The 20,122-nt window shown below is 39.6% G+C and overlaps 1 protein-coding gene across 1 annotated transcript; it reads right to left on the reverse strand.

The window, feature by feature from the left end:
* Positions 1 to 855: 855 nt before the first annotated feature.
* Positions 856 to 19,763, reverse strand: LOC309544146 (uncharacterized protein). Its single transcript, XM_082276518.1, has 9 exons — positions 19,687 to 19,763; positions 16,167 to 16,280; positions 12,832 to 12,954; positions 11,664 to 11,881; positions 11,147 to 11,246; positions 8,639 to 8,754; positions 7,755 to 7,899; positions 5,519 to 5,710; positions 856 to 1,266 (listed from the first exon to the last, which is right to left on the reverse strand). Exons 2-9 carry the CDS (start codon positions 16,203 to 16,205, stop codon positions 1,231 to 1,233), a joined length of 969 nt encoding a protein of 322 aa, XP_082132644.1. The 5' UTR covers positions 16,206 to 16,280; positions 19,687 to 19,763; the 3' UTR covers positions 856 to 1,230.
* Between the last annotated feature and the right edge of the window lie 359 nt (positions 19,764 to 20,122).

The raw sequence follows: 20,122 nt of genomic DNA on the forward strand, positions 1-20,122 counted from the left end.
GCAAGCAAGAAAGCACAATGGCAACAGGTGAAAGAATATAGCAACATTTATGTAGACAGAAATTTTATTTTCACACAGTTTAACATTTACAGCAATGTTTATTGCAATACCTGCAAAATATATATTAAACTTTAAGGTAAACCGTTATACAAAATAAAAAATTCAAGTTCTCTGCCAAAACAGATCAATACTGCATGAGCTAAGTCGGATATAAAATCCAGCACATTGTCACGCTTTGTAAATCTAAAAGCAGGATACCACCTATTGAAGCTTGTACTGTATAAATTTCCTGCATGGGGAATCGATGTACAGGGATACATTTTTTAGTGGAGTGGGAAGTGAGGTGTGAAAAAATGGACTGTGTGGGAGAGGAATGTATAAACTTGAATAAATAGGCCCCTATGAAGCTAAATCTACTGCTGTTTTCTCCAATTTTTTTTTTTCTGAATTGTGTTTTTTTTTTGTGTGTTTTTGTTCAAAATAAAGGCTGACAATTTAAAGAGGAGCTCCAGGCTCCCCGCATAAAAAAAATAAAATAAATCAGCAGCTACAAATATTGTAGCTTTTAATTTTAAATATAAGGAGACTTACTGGTCCAGGGATCGAATGATGTCCTTACCTGAGCTGATTTTTCAATCAGCTTTGGGTGTAGGCGCCATTATCGTAAGCTACAGCTTCACAGCCAGTTATCGCACTGCACCTTGTGAATGGTCCCATAGACTTCTGGGACCTGTGATGTGTCCCAAAAGACTGCAGGGGAAGGAGGAGGGACAAAATTCCAGCTCAGATTGCCGCAGCATATCTCACTGGAAGTTGGGGAGCGGGTACCTGTCAAAACCAGGTACCTGCTTTCCCCCCAAAAATAAAGTGCCAAATGTGTCAGTGGATGGGATGAGGATGCAAACAAGTGGAACCTCCTCTTTTGGGTGAAGTTCCGCTTTAATCCATATGTGTTGGGGGCTTTACCTTCTTGTAAACAAAAGATTACATTGCTAAAATCAAATGGTCAACCCCATTTTAGAAGACCGTCATAGTTTACCAATTCTTTGCCCTAATAACCCTGGACACCAGGGTTTTTTAAACAGTCAACTGGTTTCTTATTCATACAAGATCACACTCAAATACATTAGTATTTAAACTATTTACACCTGACATGCAAAACACTGGAATCATTCTTGAAATCTTAGCATAGTGGCTTGGTGACAGATCAAACTGCTCTCAAATTCCATTTTAAATATATATGATGTCCAGATTATATTTCTCAACCTGAAAAATAAAACATTTGATTAGCACCTACATTTCTTGTTTCTATAGATGTTTATTAAGCTGAATTGGCTATAAATTGCCAACAATCAATTGCCCATTTTTTCGTTTATGCATTTAAAGTACAACATTTTTTTGAAATTTTATAGTGTAAAGCAGGGCGGTGAAATGATGTAAGTTGCATTTACTATCATTGGGGTCTTTATATATAGTTTCCTACTCGAATAATTTAAAGCAGAATTTTATATATAGCATTATGTGCCATACCTGACTGATCCCTGTGGAAGCTGGAAATCACTGTAGTAGGCATCGCTATTAGTGATTACTCCTGGTTTCCATGTCCCATGAGAAGTGGCTGCCATTGTCAACACATTGGGTTGTTCAGCACTGGCACCTTTCAGAGAAACCCTTTTACATTTTCTCAGTGAATGTGAAGCATTCTCTGATTGGATGAGATGTGGTGGTGACATCACGATCTCCAACTAAAAGTAGAGAATTATTTGCATTCATTTAGAAAATGCATAATGTCCTCTGAATGGTGGCTGTGTTGAGTAAGCAGCAGGGAAGCCACTCAGCACAAGGCCCAGAAGCCAGCAGGAATCACTGTAGTAGCAGAGTCTGCTACAGTGAATTCCAGCTTTTACAGGACTTGGCTAGATATAGCACATGCATTCTTACATTGTTTCAAACTGGACCAATGTAAAATAAATCCATATATAAACTGCAGCTTTAAAGCTGAACTCCAGATTTATAGTTGGGCCAAGGTGGCACAAACAGATTGTTTACTGCACTTACAGGTGCACCTGCTGCTGGAATACAGCGCTGAATTTCTCCTCTCCCCCCCTCTCTCCCTGCAATCTTCTGGGACACGTCACAGGTCCCAGAAGATTGCCCGGCCTTTCAAGATGTGCTGCGTGACTCGTGCAGTGCGCACCCAGCTGTGTAGCCACAAGCTGTCACAGTTGGGTGCCCACACTAATGATGTCGGCGCATCTGAGGGGAGAGGATGAGGATCGAAGCTTCGGGTGGCCGCATCGCTGGATCCTTGGACAGGTGAGTGTGTGTTTATTAAAAGTCAGCAGCTACACTTTTTGTAGCTGCTGACTTTTAATAAACACAGAAAAGGCTAGAACTCTGCTTTAACTGCCATAATTTATTTCCCTAAATCATGCCACTGTATTTTGTTTGTTTTAAAAATCGTATGCCATGTAATCCCAGCCCTGGAAGATCCTGTTTCTTTTATAATACAGGATATAGTCAGATGGGGATCACGATGATATTGCAGTGTGTAAGATCACATCTGAGTTCTGCTCCCATGTTGCAGCCTGAGTATTTTTATACTTTGACATCTGCATGGATTTATTTTCTTTTCTATGATAACACTTGCTTAACAGCAGCCCTTCCTGGTTTCCCTTGGCCATTGATCTCTGCTAGCGTATCTTTTCAGATGTACTCTACCCAGTGTTCCTCACACTCTCCAGAAATATTGGACCCTTTAGTAAAAAGGTCAGAGTGCTTTGATCAATGTAACACAAGTCTGCAGGGGGATCTTCCAAATAACCACCACTATTGGTGGCTCCATATTTCTGTAGAAATGCTCACATCTAAATCACACTGAGGGGGGGGGGGGTCTACCATATGAACTCTATTAAAAAAAAAAAAAATAACAAAATGCCACTCACAGGGTCTGGTGCCGCTCTCTCTAGGCACCATAAAGACTCATTCTAATACATTAAGAATGCTGCTATTCTGCTCTGATGGTCCCCAGAGCTGGTGTGCATTCCACAGCCCAGACAGCTTGAAATTGGAAGTGATGTGCAGTAAGCACACGCCCATGTTTCCTCCAGTCTCAGGCATCCCAGGTGGCTCAGCAAGAAAAGACCTTATCAGACACCGCAGATGTTACAGGTTAAAACCTAGGTCCACATCTTTTCAGAAGGCCTCTTCAATGCCAAATGTATTGATCATAAATATAATGCAGCAGCCTAAACTAGCTGTGACTTGTTGCTGTGAATTATATGATATTGGCGGTTACTGCTGATCACAAACCTGTACTAATCTAGCTCAGCCTTTCTCAATCCTTTTCCTTTTACAAAATATTTATTGAGATTTTCAAAAATAACATACAGCGCAAAATCTCAATTTTAAAAGTAATACATATAAACATAAGATAATATGGGCCAGTGGGCGAATGACGAGAGCAGTGCAAGTCAAGGTGGCTGTTGATACAATAACGGTCCAAGTAAGCCATACAACCAAAAACCGGATATACAATTGCGTAGGAGATTGCTTGAACCCGTGGGGTCTTGATCAGGGCTGCCTACAACCTTAGGAAAGAGAAGGTGCCAGCACTCCAAACAGGCTTGTGGACTAAAAGCCTATAAGTGCCCAAAACAAAAAGTAGAGGGGGGCGGGGGAATGGAGAGTCCAATGGGAGATCACCACATAAACACACTGAGGGCTGCATCAGCGTCCTCAGGTTGAGAGCAAAGAGGTGTTCAGGTGTAAATCTGCATGCCTATCGTTCAGAAAGGAGGTGAGCTTTTTGTGCACCATAATCCCCATGAGTTGGTGCCTAACCTTGGCAAAGTGGAGGAACTGCTGACATCAGGCCTTAGGTAGTGTTTGACAAGCCGCCAGGAAAAGAAAACCCACCCATCTCCACTGGTCTTTGTAAAAAGCTGCTAAAGGTGTACAGTACTGATCGCTGGAGTAAGGTACCCCATTCCCTACAGCCCCAAAGGGACACGTTGGGGACAAAATGGGACACGCAATCAGGGTTCATATACCAACGGGAGATTTAAATACATTCTCTTGAGCCAAGATATTTTGAGAACACTTGGGGGGGCCAACCAAATGTTTCAAATTGCCTGATCCAGGGTCTTGCCCAGGTCAGTTTCCCGTTTCATCACGTACAAAAGTTTCTATAAGCTGGAGGTATTCATAAATATCTGAGATAAGCCCCTTTAAATATGGATCCTTTCAGCACTGATTCTCAAAAGAGCTAGCCTCAGGGGGACTAGGCTAGTTTTTAATGAGGCCTCTAACGTGATGCGAAATCTGAAGTTGACGAAAAGCCTATGAGGCCGGTAGGTCCCAGGGGTAGCTGAAATATTTGATGCTGTCCAGTGTGAAGAGTTCATAAATGTATTCAACCCCTTTCCTTTGGCACCAGAGAAAAGTCAACAGATTATCATATGGTGGGAAGAATTGTGGTGTTTTGAGAATACCTGATAAAGGAAGATGAGAAGATATGAGATTACCAGAATGTTTTACGGAGTCCCAGAGGCGTGGAGCAAAGACGGATTTTGGACTTGAGGTTGATGCATAGGAGGCATCCAGAGAAGGTTATATATAGGGAAGGGGGGGACTCGGAAATTGCCAAGTGTACCTATATAGTTATTTCAGACATTGCCTTGAACAAAGCGAGTGGGGTTATATGGTCTGCAGAGTATTAGTGTTTGAGGTTGGGAACCACCAGTCCACCCAGCAGCCTAGGGGAATAAAGTGTCCCCATCGGAAGCCATTGGGAGTGCCAAATGAAGTTTGCGTTGTTCTATGTGCAGATTATAATTGGGCACGGGGACCAGCAGGACCCTTAAGAAATATAAGAGCTTTGGAAGGAAGGTCATGCAGAGAGCGTGAATCCTTCCAAAGCACAAGATTGGTAGGGAAAACTAGGAGGCCAGCAGGGCAATTCGAAACCTGCATATTTCAATACCACAGTCAGCAGAACATAAAGAGCCTGGCTAAAAAGGTTTTGGTGAAGCCCCAGTGAAAAAGCGCAAAAAACATGTAGTCCCATGAAAGGGAATCCCCGGCTGGCACTGTACACTCCTCTTGTTCTGTGTGCACCACCATAGCAAGCTGCTTGCTGTAGGGGCACACATACGCGCTTGCTCTTGGACCATTCTATGTGCGTCCATAGGCACACACAGCGCAGCTCGGCCCCACTCCTTCCCTCCTCCTCATAGGATTTGAATGACAGTCTCTGAGGAGAGAAACAGAGGGCAGTGCTGTATCGAGATAGGACTCTGATAAGTATATAGGGGGGTGAGGGGGCGATACTACTACTGCAACATTTTGGGAATGTATTAGGATAAAAATGTCTAGCCTTTAGAATGAATCTCAGGTGCCAGGGAACCACTGCTACAATTGGTTTACACACATACTCTAAATATGACTTACCATTTTTCTATTTTAATACTCCCCTTAAAATTTTAAACCAAACCCTGCATAAGAACAGAAGTTTTACCTTCCTGACATTCTGTCTGGCTTCTCCTCTTCCAGTGGCATAGTTAGGTAAAGTATGACTGGTCCTTATAGGGTGAGAATAAGCTTCTCTCTCTGGAGTGGGACAGCTGCGAACAGTACTCACTGAGTACACTGGAGGAATGCAGTAAGGACTTGTAGGTTCTTTCTGCCAAGTTTGCATCAAAAGAGTATCCTAAGATTAAAGGAAAGTATTAATACAAGTATTTATACTTTTTAAAAATGTAAAAAATATTCTGACATGAATCCTTCACCATCTCTTTATTGGGTACACAAAGTAAAAAAGAAAATACAAATCAGACATTTATGAGCAGGATTTTCTTTCAATAGCATCGTGGATTACAAATATCAAAGCAGGCTAGGCAATCATGGGTGTCTGCTTCACAAGTACAGATATGGGTTAGGAGAACTTTATTATGAACCACACCCTTAGTTCTCAAACACCTGGAGTGGTTAGGCAAGTTAAAAACTGCTGACAACTGTAAAAAAATAAGTTTTGCAATTAAAAAGGAATGCACATTATGGATAGAAACTTAAGTTTGAAATGTGGCACCAGCTTTCCTAGGGACTTTACACACCATGCCCTGTGTCCTGCATTTGAATACATACAGGTCGCTGCAAGTGCACATAGAAAACAATGGTTTCCTATCAACGGATGCATGGCAAGGAATGTAAATGCAATGCAACTGACTTAAAAGTGCAATGCAATCCATATAAAAATGTGTGCCACTACACATTCCTTTACAGTGCATTGCAGTGTATTTTATTGTGCAGTGTGATGTGAAGGGACACCTAGAGTGCACACATTGCAACTCAAAACTGAAAAAGGAAGGAATTTACATATACTTATGCATACAGAAAAATTATTCAGCTTCAAACTTTAAAAATCATCTCAGTTATCTAGATTACTGAAGGAATAAACAAAAGAACTTATTTCTTACAGTAGGACATACCACAGTTTAAAGCTGAAATTAGCATTTTTTGGAGGGTATATAGAACCAAGTTATGTGAAATTATGTGTATCCCATTACCTGAAAACTGCTGCTGCTTGTAAAACTCTTTTCATCAATGCCTCCCTAATATAGCTTTAAATGCAAGTTATCAGCAAACACTGCCAGTGTGAAGAGTTGCATTGCTACACTGGACCAATATAATTATGTACATGTCATACCTGGCTGATCTCTGTGGAAGCTGGAAATAACTGTACTAGGTACCACTACTGCAGTAATCTATTCTTCACTAGCTTCCAACTCCTGTGTTGAGCAGCTGCACTGTGAACACAGGAGGTCAGCGGCTCGGCACAGGTGCCATTCAGGGAACGCTTTGCATTTTCTCAATGTAGTGCAGTGCGTTCTAAGCTTAGAAAAGATGGAGAGGCAGGACAGCGAAGTCATGATCACCACTTCATCCAATCAGATAATAGGAGTTCCTAATACAGAGATTTTTGTCTTCCACAAGGATTCCACAGGTATGGCACATACATCCTTACATTGGTCCAAGTTTGACCAATGTAATTATGCAAAAAAATGTAACAAAACTTTAAACTAAGTGGATATTGTGCCTGCTTGATAAATGATACAATGGCATTGTATACTTTACAGAGGTAACTTCAGGATTGTGGTGATTGACAGATGTGCTGTGTTATTTAACGATGACCAAATCAGTCTACAAACTAGGCATAGAGTTGTGCTTTGAAATACTGTATATGCATGCAGATTTTTCCAGTATGGCAATAATAATAATGTTTATGATTCTTGATTGCCTGTGCTCCTAAAATCTATGATTTGTCCTGCAGAAGAGACAGGTCTTCACAGCATCTGACTATTACTAGTAAATTAAATAGTTTTACCTTATTTCAAACCTCCAGATCTCTAGAATTTCTGTGGGTGCTTTGAAAAAACAATGCTACTTCACTTGGCAATAACATATCCTACCAGAAGATGATATTGCAGGGGCAAGCTCTTTGCATTAAATAATTTTGGAATTCCAACACTTGCTACTTAGTGGGGTCCCAACTCAAAAAACCTCAGGTATGCAGGTCTCCACTTTTGGTTAATTAACCTCTTTGTTGTATACCATTCATCAGTTGTCTTTTTTTTCTTAATTAATTTGTGCAAATTATGTTTTTGTTGGTTACTCTGGCTATGGAAAGATAGCTGTGTGTTTATACAGGGGAGCATATTACACCAATAGGACTGTCTGTACAAGGTTGTACTCACCTGCATATTATACTTGTACCTAAGGTTGCCATTGTAAAGTGATAATGCGTTCATTTGCCTATCCTGGTGCTTCAGGGTTTGAATTTCAAGCTTGAGCTCATTTAGTTGGTTTTCTAGTTGTTTACTCTTTTCAAGGTACTCAATCCTGCACACATCAAGATCAGAAGTTAAACTTTATGGATAGTGCAATTACCTCTTTATATCATAGATACAGAAATATTAGTGATAATGCCTATTAGTGAAGAAATCATCATAGGCCCTATAGCGAGGAATTTTTGCTACTCTATAAGCAGCTGATCATATTCAAGGTTTCGGTTTGGTCAGATGCTTGCCTAGCCAGTAACGGCTAGTAAAAAACCACGAAAAGGGAAGTAACGTAATACAGGTCACAGCTTCATTCATCACAGAGGAGGGGAAGAAATAGGTGTTCCTTCTTTTCCTTTGTCGTAGCCGGTCCAACTGACTGTTGGCCCCGATGTCACGGGAGAGCCTGGGAACAGTGGTGGGAGGCGGGCCCCTTCCATGCCCTGTAAAAATGATCAGGCAGCTTTAGAGCCGTTCAGAACACTTTTACAGGAAAGAGGATCATTGGCTCTAAAAATTGATAGCAGCTGTTGCCATGATCCTGGTATAGCTACTGTACTTGTTTCCTAGGAAGTACAGGTATGTCCTAGGGACGGAAGGTGGTTAAACGAATCCATTAAATTTCATTTTCCATAGACTGTTAAATTTACAATGCGTAAATTGTTTAAATCTCATGTTAAACTGTTGAAATTGTGAGCGTCTACACCTTTGCCGTTGTGGGTAAATGCGATCATTTGTAAAGGTATCCTCTCACATGATATTGTTTTCACAAACTTTAGTTAGAAGCAAGAAACTAATACCTTTCTTTTTCAATCTCCAGGGATAGCCTCTTATATTCCGTGTCTAGGTTTTGCCATAACGTTTTATTATCAAATCCTCCTTCTAAAGTATCTTGTTGAAGGATTTTTGCTGGCATCTAAGGTAAAAAATAAATTAAGATCACCCAAAACTGATATTTTAAACAAATACACCATGTATCTTCTTGTGTCTGTTTAATGCTGGCCATACATTTAAAAATAATTAATCTATCATAGTTTTTAACATTTTAAAGGTAAGAGAGAAAGCTTTGTCGCAGCCTCCGCAGCTTATGCATGTATTTGCAAATGTGTGCTAACTAAACCCCTGTTTTTAACGCAAACTGTTAGACAGGTTAATTAGGTTGGTAGCAGGCTGGCTGGTGAGTTGAGCTGGGAATTTTCTTTGGTTTTGTTTTGCCCTTCCATGAGCTCCTTACTGTGAAAGCTAATTATAGGTGGGGGCAGTGGCCATTTGTTTGAAGAGAAAGCACACCTATCAAATGTAGTAATATTCAAAACTTTTAATAAAAAATAATAATTTACATGCATAAAAGTATGCAGAGACCACCAATCCAAATTCCCCTATGCACTCCTGTGGTCAACAGCAAATGATAATGCTATGAAAAACAATAGCACGCAGAGACAAAAACATTGCTAGAAGGTTGATGAGTAGGAAGAATTCACCAAAATGTGTCCCACAGAAGTAGTACCATCTGAAGCTCAAGATGCACTGCAATCTTCACAGTTACTTTGAATATTTCTATCTCTGAATGCTGGTGTTTTTCCCAACTTTAATGGTTGCTGCTCATGTTGGTAGCACATAGTGGAATTTTGGTAAGCTTTACATACTTTTACCCATTGAATGCATCATATTCTTTTTATTAGGGTGTTAAAAATTACTACAATAGGCGGGTCGGTTCACTTTTTCTTTTCCCTTATGTACAAGACAACCCTTGGCATGAGAAGCTGCAAGGCTTGTGCGGCACTCTATTTTTGGCATTGATGGGATCGTTTAGGTACACAATTTGTTCTGTTTATTACATTCTCTTCTTATCGTAGCACTTTGTGCATTTTGTAACACCAAAAGGAAGGTCCTTGTTGTTGCTCAAGGTAATGGTAAATGAGCACTACCTGGCAACTATTTTTTTCTCTTTGACCATTTCAAATGCTCTTCTCATTAAACAAGGTTCTTTAACACAACAAATAAGAGATCAGTTTGGTTAAATCCTGTTACATTTTCTAACAGGACTGATCGGCTCCTTTATTAATTAAAATTAAAATGTATTGTTATTGATTTATAAAGATGTAATTCTTTTAGTGAAGCAATTGTTAGATTAAAATATCCTTATTTGTACGGCTAGCGTAAGACTGCAGCACTGAAATCTCCAGAGCTTCCGGTATTGCCCCCTGCAGCAGCTATTGTGCTTGCTCCTCTTGTTACATATTTTGCAATATGAATAGATTAGAAACTCAGCAGTTATTCATATTTTGCAATATGAATAGATTAGAAACTCAGCAGTTAACTGAAGGGACTTCATATTTGCCAAGGTTAATTCTTTATGAACACATGTCAAGAGATAACACTAATTTATTCAACCAGCTTATATAAGTCATAGACAGACAAACTGTTTAAAATGTATGAACAATAATGAAACGGGTGATAAATTCATGTTACGCCAGTAACTGGTTGTTTTGTAAAATTATATAAAAAATCCATATGAGCCTTTAATGTCTTTCTTACCCCTTAAAATTAATTTAAATAAATGCAAAGACCTAAAACAAGAACCAACTGTAGTACCATAAGTTATGCAATGCAATCAGCACTGTCATCTGGACCTGTGTATGTGTCCAAAGCCTTCGAACCCTGAAAAAAATGATTGTGTGTAGGCCAAGTGCTAGAAGCTGAGATAACAGAATTGGTGTTGACTGTAGTAAACATTCTCATTACATCATGGCTTGTTGAATCTGATTAGCGAGATAAGATCTCACCATCCCACAAACAGCCACAGACTGATACCTTCCTGGCAAACACTGAATTACAAGATGTCAGTCCAGATGAGGTTTTGGAGGTTTGAAGGTTGATATGCATAACGTTGCCATGTAGGATCCTAGAATAATGGCACTTAAAGCAGAGTACCATTAAAAAGTAGAAGCTCAGCTTCTCTGCTTCCTCCCCCCTCCGTTGCCACATTTGGCACCTTTCAGGAGTGAGGGGGGAACGGGTACCTGTTTTGACAGGTACCATCCCCACTTCTGTGAAACTCCACTGCGGCAGGGTCCCTCGGAAATTTGGCCCCCTCTTCCTTCCTCCGCCGCCAGGCCAGTTAGAAAGCGCAGCGCACTTCGTGCATGGGCAGTAGGGAACTGAAGCCCCCGAGAGCCGATCCGGGTAATTGTCCAAAAGTCAGCAGCTACAGTATTTGTATTTTTTCGTGAAAGGGGCGGAACTCCACTTTAAGGTCTATTCCAAGAAACATTGGATTTAAGTAAAGCGTGACCATTTCTACTCACTTGGCTATGGGAACCCAATTCTAGGAGCCTTTGCTTTGCATGTCGTTCTGCATCTCTTGCTTTGTGGAGGTCCTGCTCTAATAGCTCAGCTTCCTTAGCTCTGTCAATAGAAAGAAAAAACTTTGATTTAGAAAGGTCTGATTCTTAATGACGTGAAATGTGGTGAAAATTCACTTTGCAGAGTATACACAATCATCTGCAAAACAAATTAAAAATACAATATTTTTGCTTGTACAAGATTGGATGATGAAAGTAAGCACAGTGACAGTTGCAACTTATTCAGTAAGGGAAAGGCCAAGGTTACTACTTATTTGCCTTTATTAAATTAACTCCCATGTCTACCAAGCCAATGCAATGATTCAGAGCAAACTATATTTATGATACGACTAAACAAAGACAGAGAAATTAAACTTTTTTTTCTGTAGGTATTACATTGTCAAGGATATATAGCTGATTTTTATATTTCACAGATTATGGCAATGATTGTAAAGCTGCAAGACAAAAAGACTGAGCTCACCTCCTGTCCGATTCCTTCAGCAGTTTCATGGTTATGATATCTGACTCTCTCATCTTTTTCTCCATCATGCGCATATCATCCTTATTCTTTAGAACTGTCAATTCAAGGCGCTGCAACTCATGTCTGGCCTCCACTGCCTCCTGTGCTAGGAGCTTTGCTTCATCCTCTGCTATCTGAACCTTTTCTACTAACAGCTCAGCAGCTTCATTAGACCGAATCTACAGGCCATAACAAAGTGAATAGAGATGTAGGATAGAAATGTCATACTATGGTTCCTAAAAAAGGTCTTAAAAATATTTACTGCAACAAATAAAAATTCCTGAATAACACTCATTCAGATTTAGAGTATATACGTTGTATAAATATATAGTATGTAATTTATATTATTCGTTCTTGTGTACATTGTTTTTTTTTTTTTTTTTGTAATCACACTAGTCCTGTAGAGAATAGATAGATAGATAGATAGATAGATAGATAGATAGATAGATAGATAGATAGATAGATAGATAGATAGATAGATAGATAGATAGATAGATAGATAGATAGATAGATAGATAGATAGATAGATAGATAGATAGATAGATAGATAGATAGATAGATAGATAGATAGATAGATAGATAGATAGATAGATAGATAGATAGATAGATAGATAGATAGATAGATAGATAGATAGATAGATAGATAGATAGATAGATAGATAGATAGATAGATAGATAGATAGATAGATAGATAGATAGATAGATAGATAGATAGATAGATAGATAGATAGATAGATAGATAGATAGATAGATAGATAGATAGATAGATAGATAGATAGATAGATAGATAGATAGATAGATAGATAGATAGATAGATAGATAGATAGATAGATAGATAGATAGATAGATAGATAGATAGATAGATAGATAGATAGATAGATAGATAGATAGATAGATAGATAGATAGATAGATAGATAGATAGATAGATAGATAGATAGATAGATAGATAGATAGATAGATAGATAGATAGATAGATAGATAGATAGATAGATAGATAGATAGATAGATAGATAGATAGATAGATAGATAGATAGATCTGCACTGTTGTGCATCAGCATGTAATGAAATCATATGTTGACTCATCTAATGATAATTCCGCTTCAGGTATAGTTAAATTTGTCAGCTCACCAGAGCCTCATTGGCTTGTCTTGCTTCCTCCTCCAGCTGGAACATTCTCCTTTCAAGCTCTTCTTTGGCTCTCTCTGCCTCTTCTCTTAGTTGTTTCTCCATCAACAGTCTCTGGTGCTCCTTCTAATAAATTTGATTCTATTATTTTTTTTTTATTTGGAAGACTTATCTAAACGATGTTACAACAAATATTTTATCACAAATTCTATATCTGGGTGAGCAAAAAACCTTGCTCTCAACCACTGGGATGTGAACTTTTGACTTCCAGGTTACTTGCTATAGTAGATGATCCTCTGACGAGAATCATTTACTTGATTTCTCATTTCTAATATCAACTATAACCTTTTCCCAAATTAACCAGTAATTATTACTTTATTTTGTGACCATGTATTAACCGCTTGCCGACTGCGCACAGTATATTTACTGCGGCAGTCGGCCCCGGCCAGGCAGAGTGACGTAGGTCTACGTCGCTCGCCTGTCACTCCTTCCAGAGCCAATAGCGGGCGGGCGCGCGCCCGCCGAGGCGCGCACCCGCCTCGGCTCGTTCACGGAGGAGTGCGGGAGTGTGACTGGCGGACCCGATGTCCGCCGGTCACACTACGATCGCCGCTACAGCGGGAGAAAGACAGAGCGGCTTGTGTAAACAAGCCACCTGTCAGTTCTCCCTGTGTAAAAGTGAAGATCAAACAGTTCTACTATGTAGAACTGTTGATCTTTGTTTTTACACTAGTAGACCTATCCCTACACAGTTAGAATCACGCCCCTAGGACACACTTAACCCCTCCCTGTCCAATACTGTTAACCCCTTCCCTGCCAGTGTCATTTTTGCAGTAACAGTGCATATATATAGCACTGATTACTGCAGTAATGTCACTGGTACCCCCAAAAGTGTCAAAAATGTCAGTCAAGGGTCCGATCTGTCCGCCGCAATGTCGCAGTACCGCAAAAAAAATCGCAGATCGCCGCCATTACTCGTTAAAAAAAAAAAACACCAAAAATGACAAAAATCTTTCCCTTTGTTAGTAAACGCAATAACTTTTGCGCAAACCAATCAAAATACGCTTTTTGCGATTTTTTTTACCAAACATAGGTAGCGTAAAACAAATTGGCCGAAAATTTTAAAAAATTTTGATTTTTACATTTTTTTTTGGGGGAATTTCATATAAAAAAAAGTGAAAAATATTGTTGTTTTTGCAAAAATTACGCTCTTTTTTTGTTTATAGCGCGTGATCAAAAAATCGCACAGGTGATCAAATACCACCAAAAGAAAGCTCTGTTTGTGGGAAAAAAAGGACGTGAAATTCGTTTAGGTACAGCGTCGCACGACCGCGCGATTGTCCGTTAAAGTCACGCAGTAAAAAATCGCAAAATAACCCCTGGTCTTTTAGCAGGAAAATCCTCCGGTGGTAAAGTGGTTAAGCATTGACCCAAAACATAATTGCAAATTAGAAAGTCAGCATGAAGTCAGGTTTCCAAATATGCAAATTTATTCTGGGCAGTCACTCAGATTATACTTAAACCAATTGATTAATAAGACAGCCAAGCAAATAGCAGTTTTGGAATGGGTCAAAAATGTCAGTACAAGTTTACAGAACGAGACAAGGAGTAGTTTGTTGGATTTGATCAAGCCTACAAGAAGCTCAAACAGTGCATAAGTTAAAGAGGAATTTCAAATCTAGATTTTTTTTAACATAGATTTTTTTAAATGACATTTCTTTTTCTTTTCTTTTTTTTTTTTTACATACAGTGACAAGAGCAATACAGTATTACCATACTAACACTGCAATACTCTGGGGAGGTGATCAGGGTTTTTTTTCTTTTTTTTACACACTATGGTTGCTTATAACTGTACATTTTACAGTTATAAGCAACCATTTTTACCGAATGAAAAAGTGTTTACTACTGAGATTAGCTGTGATTGGTCACAGCTAATCACATAGTACAGATGGGCTGTGATTTGCCTTGTCTGTACCATGTGATGATTGTGACCAATCACAGAGCCTATCACAATAGTACACAATGGAAAAAAAGCCTTTTATTGTGTACAACTGCATTTGATTTGCTGTGATTGGCCACATAGGTCACATGGTACCAGCAGCGGATCGGTACAGTGATCTGTCATTTGACGTGTCAGGTGACAGATTGCGTGGGAGCGCGGCCCATGGGGTGTACACAATGCACGATCCTGGGAGGACCTCATATGAAGTTCTCCCAGAACAACAGTGCTCCCATCCAGCTGTCATTTGGCAATAGACTGGGCGGGAGGGCGCTAATTTAAAAGAGAAGGGGCATACCTATTTCTAAATATATATTTATAGTAACTGAAATATAAAGGTTTTTTTTTTTTTCATTTTAAGATGTTGGGATATAGAAAGTTAAATTGCTCTACATTTTATATGTGTTCCTCTTGTTGTAAGATTTCAGCTTATAATATTGGCTCCAGTTTAAATCTGACCAATCAAATTCACAGTATTTCTCATTATGTAAAAGTTGGCCTAACCTCTCATTACTGGCAGAATCCAAGTCCCGTGTACATCCAGGGTTTTGGATCCTGGGAGCTCCACAGAGACACAGTGATCAATCTAAGGACTGACATGGGCACTTGCAAACACAATGTGCCTGCATTTCAGAATTGTAATTACCTAGTGGTGGTCCTGGACTTAAACAGCACATGGACCCAGCCTCACTTAACTGTTTTTTGGGCCCCATCATAAAATTCTCAAGTAGTTTGAAACGCCAGGCAGATATAAACAGACACACATTAATGCAGCTCTGTAATCATTAATACATCATTAAATGTTTTTTTTTAATGCAGTCAGTCTAAGTAGTGTATACCATTTGACATGGTAAAAGCATCTTGTGGTCCCTGTATTACATACTTTAGAAAAAGGGAAGGAAAAGCAACACAAGATGCCAATCGGGGGTTTTGCAGTATAAGGGGCATGCTGATAGGAGGAGAGAGCAGAGATATGAGCTTAGCAGAGTGCTGCTTCTGTTTCTATTGTCCAATCAAAGGATAGGGAGTGAAACTACAGTAGATAAAGATCAGATCAGATCCTATCCTTACCAAACAGGCCTGTGGCAATGGTTTGTAAATTTCAGAACTGCACAGACATAAATACAAATAATTAGACAGGTAAAACAGCTTGAATTATTGTATTTTTATGTGTGTATTTCATTTTTGGCCTGAAGATCAGTTTTAATGGCCAGCCCTAAATGTTCAGTTCTTATTAGTAATGTTTTCTGTAGATCATGCAGGTTATTATGCCTGCTTTAAATATTTATGATATCCTTTATTGATAACTATTATAAAAAGTTGCTTTGCAGAAAAATACCTTCCTTCTTGTTTTTTCTTCTTTAGCTTGAGCTTTCATTTCTTGAATCTCAGTTGAATCTACTTTTCTTTTTGTCAGGAATAAATTATGGTTTCCAATGCACAGGTGCAAAATCTGCATTTTGACAATGCAAAGATGTAAATCTCATCAGGTTAACATTCCTAAAGCTATCACACAGGCATCATTTATCTAGTTACTTCATACACTGATATGCTTAAAATGCTATTCCGGCTATCATAGTTACCCTAAGTATTAAATTACTTACTAAAGTAGTAAAGTATTAAAGTGATTGTAAAGCTTATTATTTTTAAATTGAAATTTAAAACAAATGTCATACTTACCTAGTGGTCCTTTACCTCCTCTTTTGGAGTCCCCAACTGGCGCTTCCTGTACCTCTACTCCTGAGTTTGTCCCCCCCCCCCCTCCCTAGCAAGCCATACGCTATGGGGGCACACATGCAGATGCAATCTTGAGTTGGGCTGTGTGTATCCATAGACACACACAGGGTGGCTCATTCTTACCCCACACCGCCTCCTCACAGGATTTGACTGACAGCAGCAGGATCCAATGGCTCCCACACTAAATTCATTGGAATATTTGACAGATTTTCAAACATGGGATATCTATCAGTGCAATATGCAATCTTTGCCCACTTTTATTTCTTTTTTTTAAGAGAAAAGCAAATCCAAGCCCTGCACACCAGGCATACTGATTGTTATAAAAATTAGAAAAGGAGCGCACGACCTAGTGCAATACTATTAAAACATTTATTGAAGAATAAAAGGTAACATACATCATACTCACAAACAAATGTAGTAAAGAGCGCATGACAAAATACTGCATAGATGGGTATCCTCCTGGACATGGACTAATCCAATGCTGCAAGAAGACCAGATGGCATCCGTAATGGCTAGGCTGACGTGTTTCCAGGGAGAACCCTCATCCTTAGAGCCAAACAGGCAAATGACCCACTAAACATATATACCTGCAAACCGGGCCGCCTTCATTAGTCAGTCCCACCCCTTTTTACATCATTGGTAGTGTACATTATACAAGGGTCCAATTCAGTGGTGGCCCATCCATAAAGGGTGCAGGGGCGCCGCCCCCTAATCCATGCGCCCGACCCCTAATCTACATGCAGGGCGCCTGACGCATGGATTCCAATGGGTCATTTTTTTTTTTCAGACCACTGCACCCAAAGCCCACCGAGTTGTGTGACATTAATTAATAAAAATATTGAATTAATATTCGCTAATGTCTCCCTGTTTCTCCTCACGGCCAATCAGGAAGCGGGTCCTGAGTCCCGATTGGCCAGGAGTCCTAAGACCCGATTGGCCGCAAGTCCTAACACCTGATTGGCCAGGAGGAGAATCGACTGCCAGGACTCCTGATGAGACGCAGAGGTGAAGACGCCACCTGCATAGTGTAAGTGCAGGGGCTGGCGGGGGGGGCCTGACAGGTGATGGATCGATCGAGTGATGGGGGGGTTATGTGTTTGGCTGGCTGGGGGGGCTGTGGGCAGCCCCCCCAGGTAAATTAAGCACCAGCTGCCACTGGTCCAATTGCAGTGCAAAGATCACCATCTACAACTGAACTTTCTCAGCAATCTGCATGAATGATGTTTCACTTTGCAATATAGTATGTTCTGACATACACTGTTTGCAACATAATGATTCAAAGTGCAATACAACATATTAGTTAGCAAAAGGCATATAATTGCTCTCATTGAAAATTCATGAAAATTGATAAGCCAAATAGGTTTTATCAATTTTCATATATCCAGATATACTGTAGTATGTTTTTTCATCAATACTTTTATTTATTTTTTTTATTCATTACTTTTTAGGAAGTGGGTTACTGTATTTCCCCTTATCATTAGTAGAGCAGGAGTACGGCTATAAGAAACTTCAAGATTGTAAATGACCCTTATAATCCATGGTATTTTATTAAATGCATTAAGCCAATTACAGATCGCTGCTGCAATTGGCCCCATTGTTGTAGGTTTTCTTCACCCAATGGGCGAGGCGAGGGTTTAGTAACAGTGGACCCGCCTCTGCAGCCCGCCACTCATACTATCCATCGCGGTTCTGCCTCTAGTCAGGGTTGGATGTGACAGTGCCGAACAACCAAAGTGATGGTGTAGACTGGTGGAACGCATACTCACCCGCATATTTGGGTCACGAGTACAGTGTGTGTTCCAACTCCGGTAGAGGCGTCCTGCAATAGCGACAAAGGAGGCTGCACAATCACTCGCTATCCAAACCCCCCCCCCCCTGCACCTAGGAGGTATCACATTGTACAGGGAGTGCAGATATTGTCCAAGTAGGTAATGGTGGGTACATTGAATGGAACCCACTGCCCTAATAAGAGCAATTATATGCCTTTTGCTAAATAATATGTTGTATTGCACTTTGAATCATTGTGTTGCATACAATTTGCAGAGATATATGTTAGAACATGCTATATTGCACTGTGAAACATCATGAATACAGATTGCTGAGTAGGTTCTGTTGTAGATGGGGATCTTTGCACTCCAATTGGACCCTTGAATAATGCACACCACCAATGAGGTGAAAGGGGTGGGACCGACTAATAAAGGTGGTCCAGTTTGCAGGTATATATGTTTAGTTGGTCATTTGCCTTTTTGGTTCTAAGGAAGAGTGTTCGCCCTGGAAACATGTCAACCTAGCTATTACGGATGCCATCTGGTCTTTTTGCAGCATTGGATTAGTCCATGTTCTGGAGGCTACCCGTTTATGCAGTATTTTAACATGCGCTTTTTACTAAATTTGTTTGTGAGTATGATGTATGTTACCTTATTCTTCAATAAATGTTTTAATAGTATTGCACTAGGTCGGTGCGCCCTTCTCTAGTTTTTGTCGCTTCTAGTACTTGTCGATACCAATGGTCCTGAGAGGGCAGCAAGACCCCAGGTGCCGTCCATAAAGTCTAGCAAATACACCTTTTCCCTGAACATAGACCCTGAGCGCAGGAGAGTTACATTGTGGATACTGATTGTTATCTCCATGGCTGGAGGAATGGGAATAAACAAGGCATGTACAGCTTACTGAATGGGAAATATATAGGGCCTGATTGATGAGTGAGTGTAAGTGTGAATTGAGATGAAGAGTCTAATTGATAAAAAAAAAAAAAAAAAACTTACATGTAGTGATTACATGCATTTAGGGACAGATGAGCAGCTCTGGATGCAAGCATTCTCTGTACAAAGCTGCTCATCTGTCCCTAGCCACATGTAATAGCTTCTTGAGTGATTACATGAGAACAGCCACAGACAGCTGTGGACAACATTAGCATGTCAGTAATCTGTATTGGCTTCCTGACCATACACAACTGGACATACCGGCCGCACAAATATGCTATTCTAGGCAGTGTATGGCCATGGACAGCCATGTGAATGATGAGTCCCGAAGTAAAGATATCTGAGATTAGCTACTAATTTTCCATCTGATCTCTACCTGGAAGCCGCTTAAACTATTTTTTATTAATTACAATTACTTACCAGTTTATTAACTTTATGCTCTTTAGAATAAAACTTGAAAGCTTCTGCTTTTTTGTCAATGGGTATAAGTTTTAACTGTAAAAAAAATAAATAAAAATATTATAACACATATATAATATATATTGTAGTATAATATATATAACACAATGAGCTACCTCATTAGTAAAGACAAAATGTACGTGCACATTGTTTATGCCATTGTCAGTAATGTTTATTGTAATATATTGGTTACTAATGCCATTAAAATGAATGAAATTCAACTGGAAAGGCTACTAAAGATGGTATACAGAAAGTGCCATTGCTAACCAAGTAGATGACAGAAAAGTCATGTTTCAATTAGTACTATTGCTAATAAAGGTTGACATAAATTAGGCCCATGAGTAAAACTACTTATAACACAAACAATTGTGTTTTTTTCATAATATAAAGCACAGCC

Source organism: Pelophylax lessonae, assembly GCF_965119305.1.
Source record: "Pelophylax lessonae genome assembly, contig: HAP1_SCAFFOLD_1245, whole genome shotgun sequence".
NCBI classification, from domain to species: domain Eukaryota; kingdom Metazoa; phylum Chordata; class Amphibia; order Anura; family Ranidae; genus Pelophylax; species Pelophylax lessonae.

What these genes read in the sequence shown, in the direction of transcription:
- LOC309544146 (XM_082276518.1), bottom strand. Translation starts at nt 16,205, where the DNA reads ATGAAAGCTCAAGCTAAAGAAGAAAAAACAAGAAGGAAG. An exon ending in AAGAAAAAACAAGAAGGAAG is followed by an intron (nt 12,955 to 16,166) that starts GTATTTTTCTGC and finishes CAAATTTATTAG; the next exon opens with AAGGAGCACCAGAGACTGTT. An exon ending in CTGGAGATTGAAAAAGAAAG is followed by an intron (nt 7,900 to 8,638) that starts GTATTAGTTTCT and finishes TGATGTGTGCAG; the next exon opens with GATTGAGTACCTTGAAAAGA.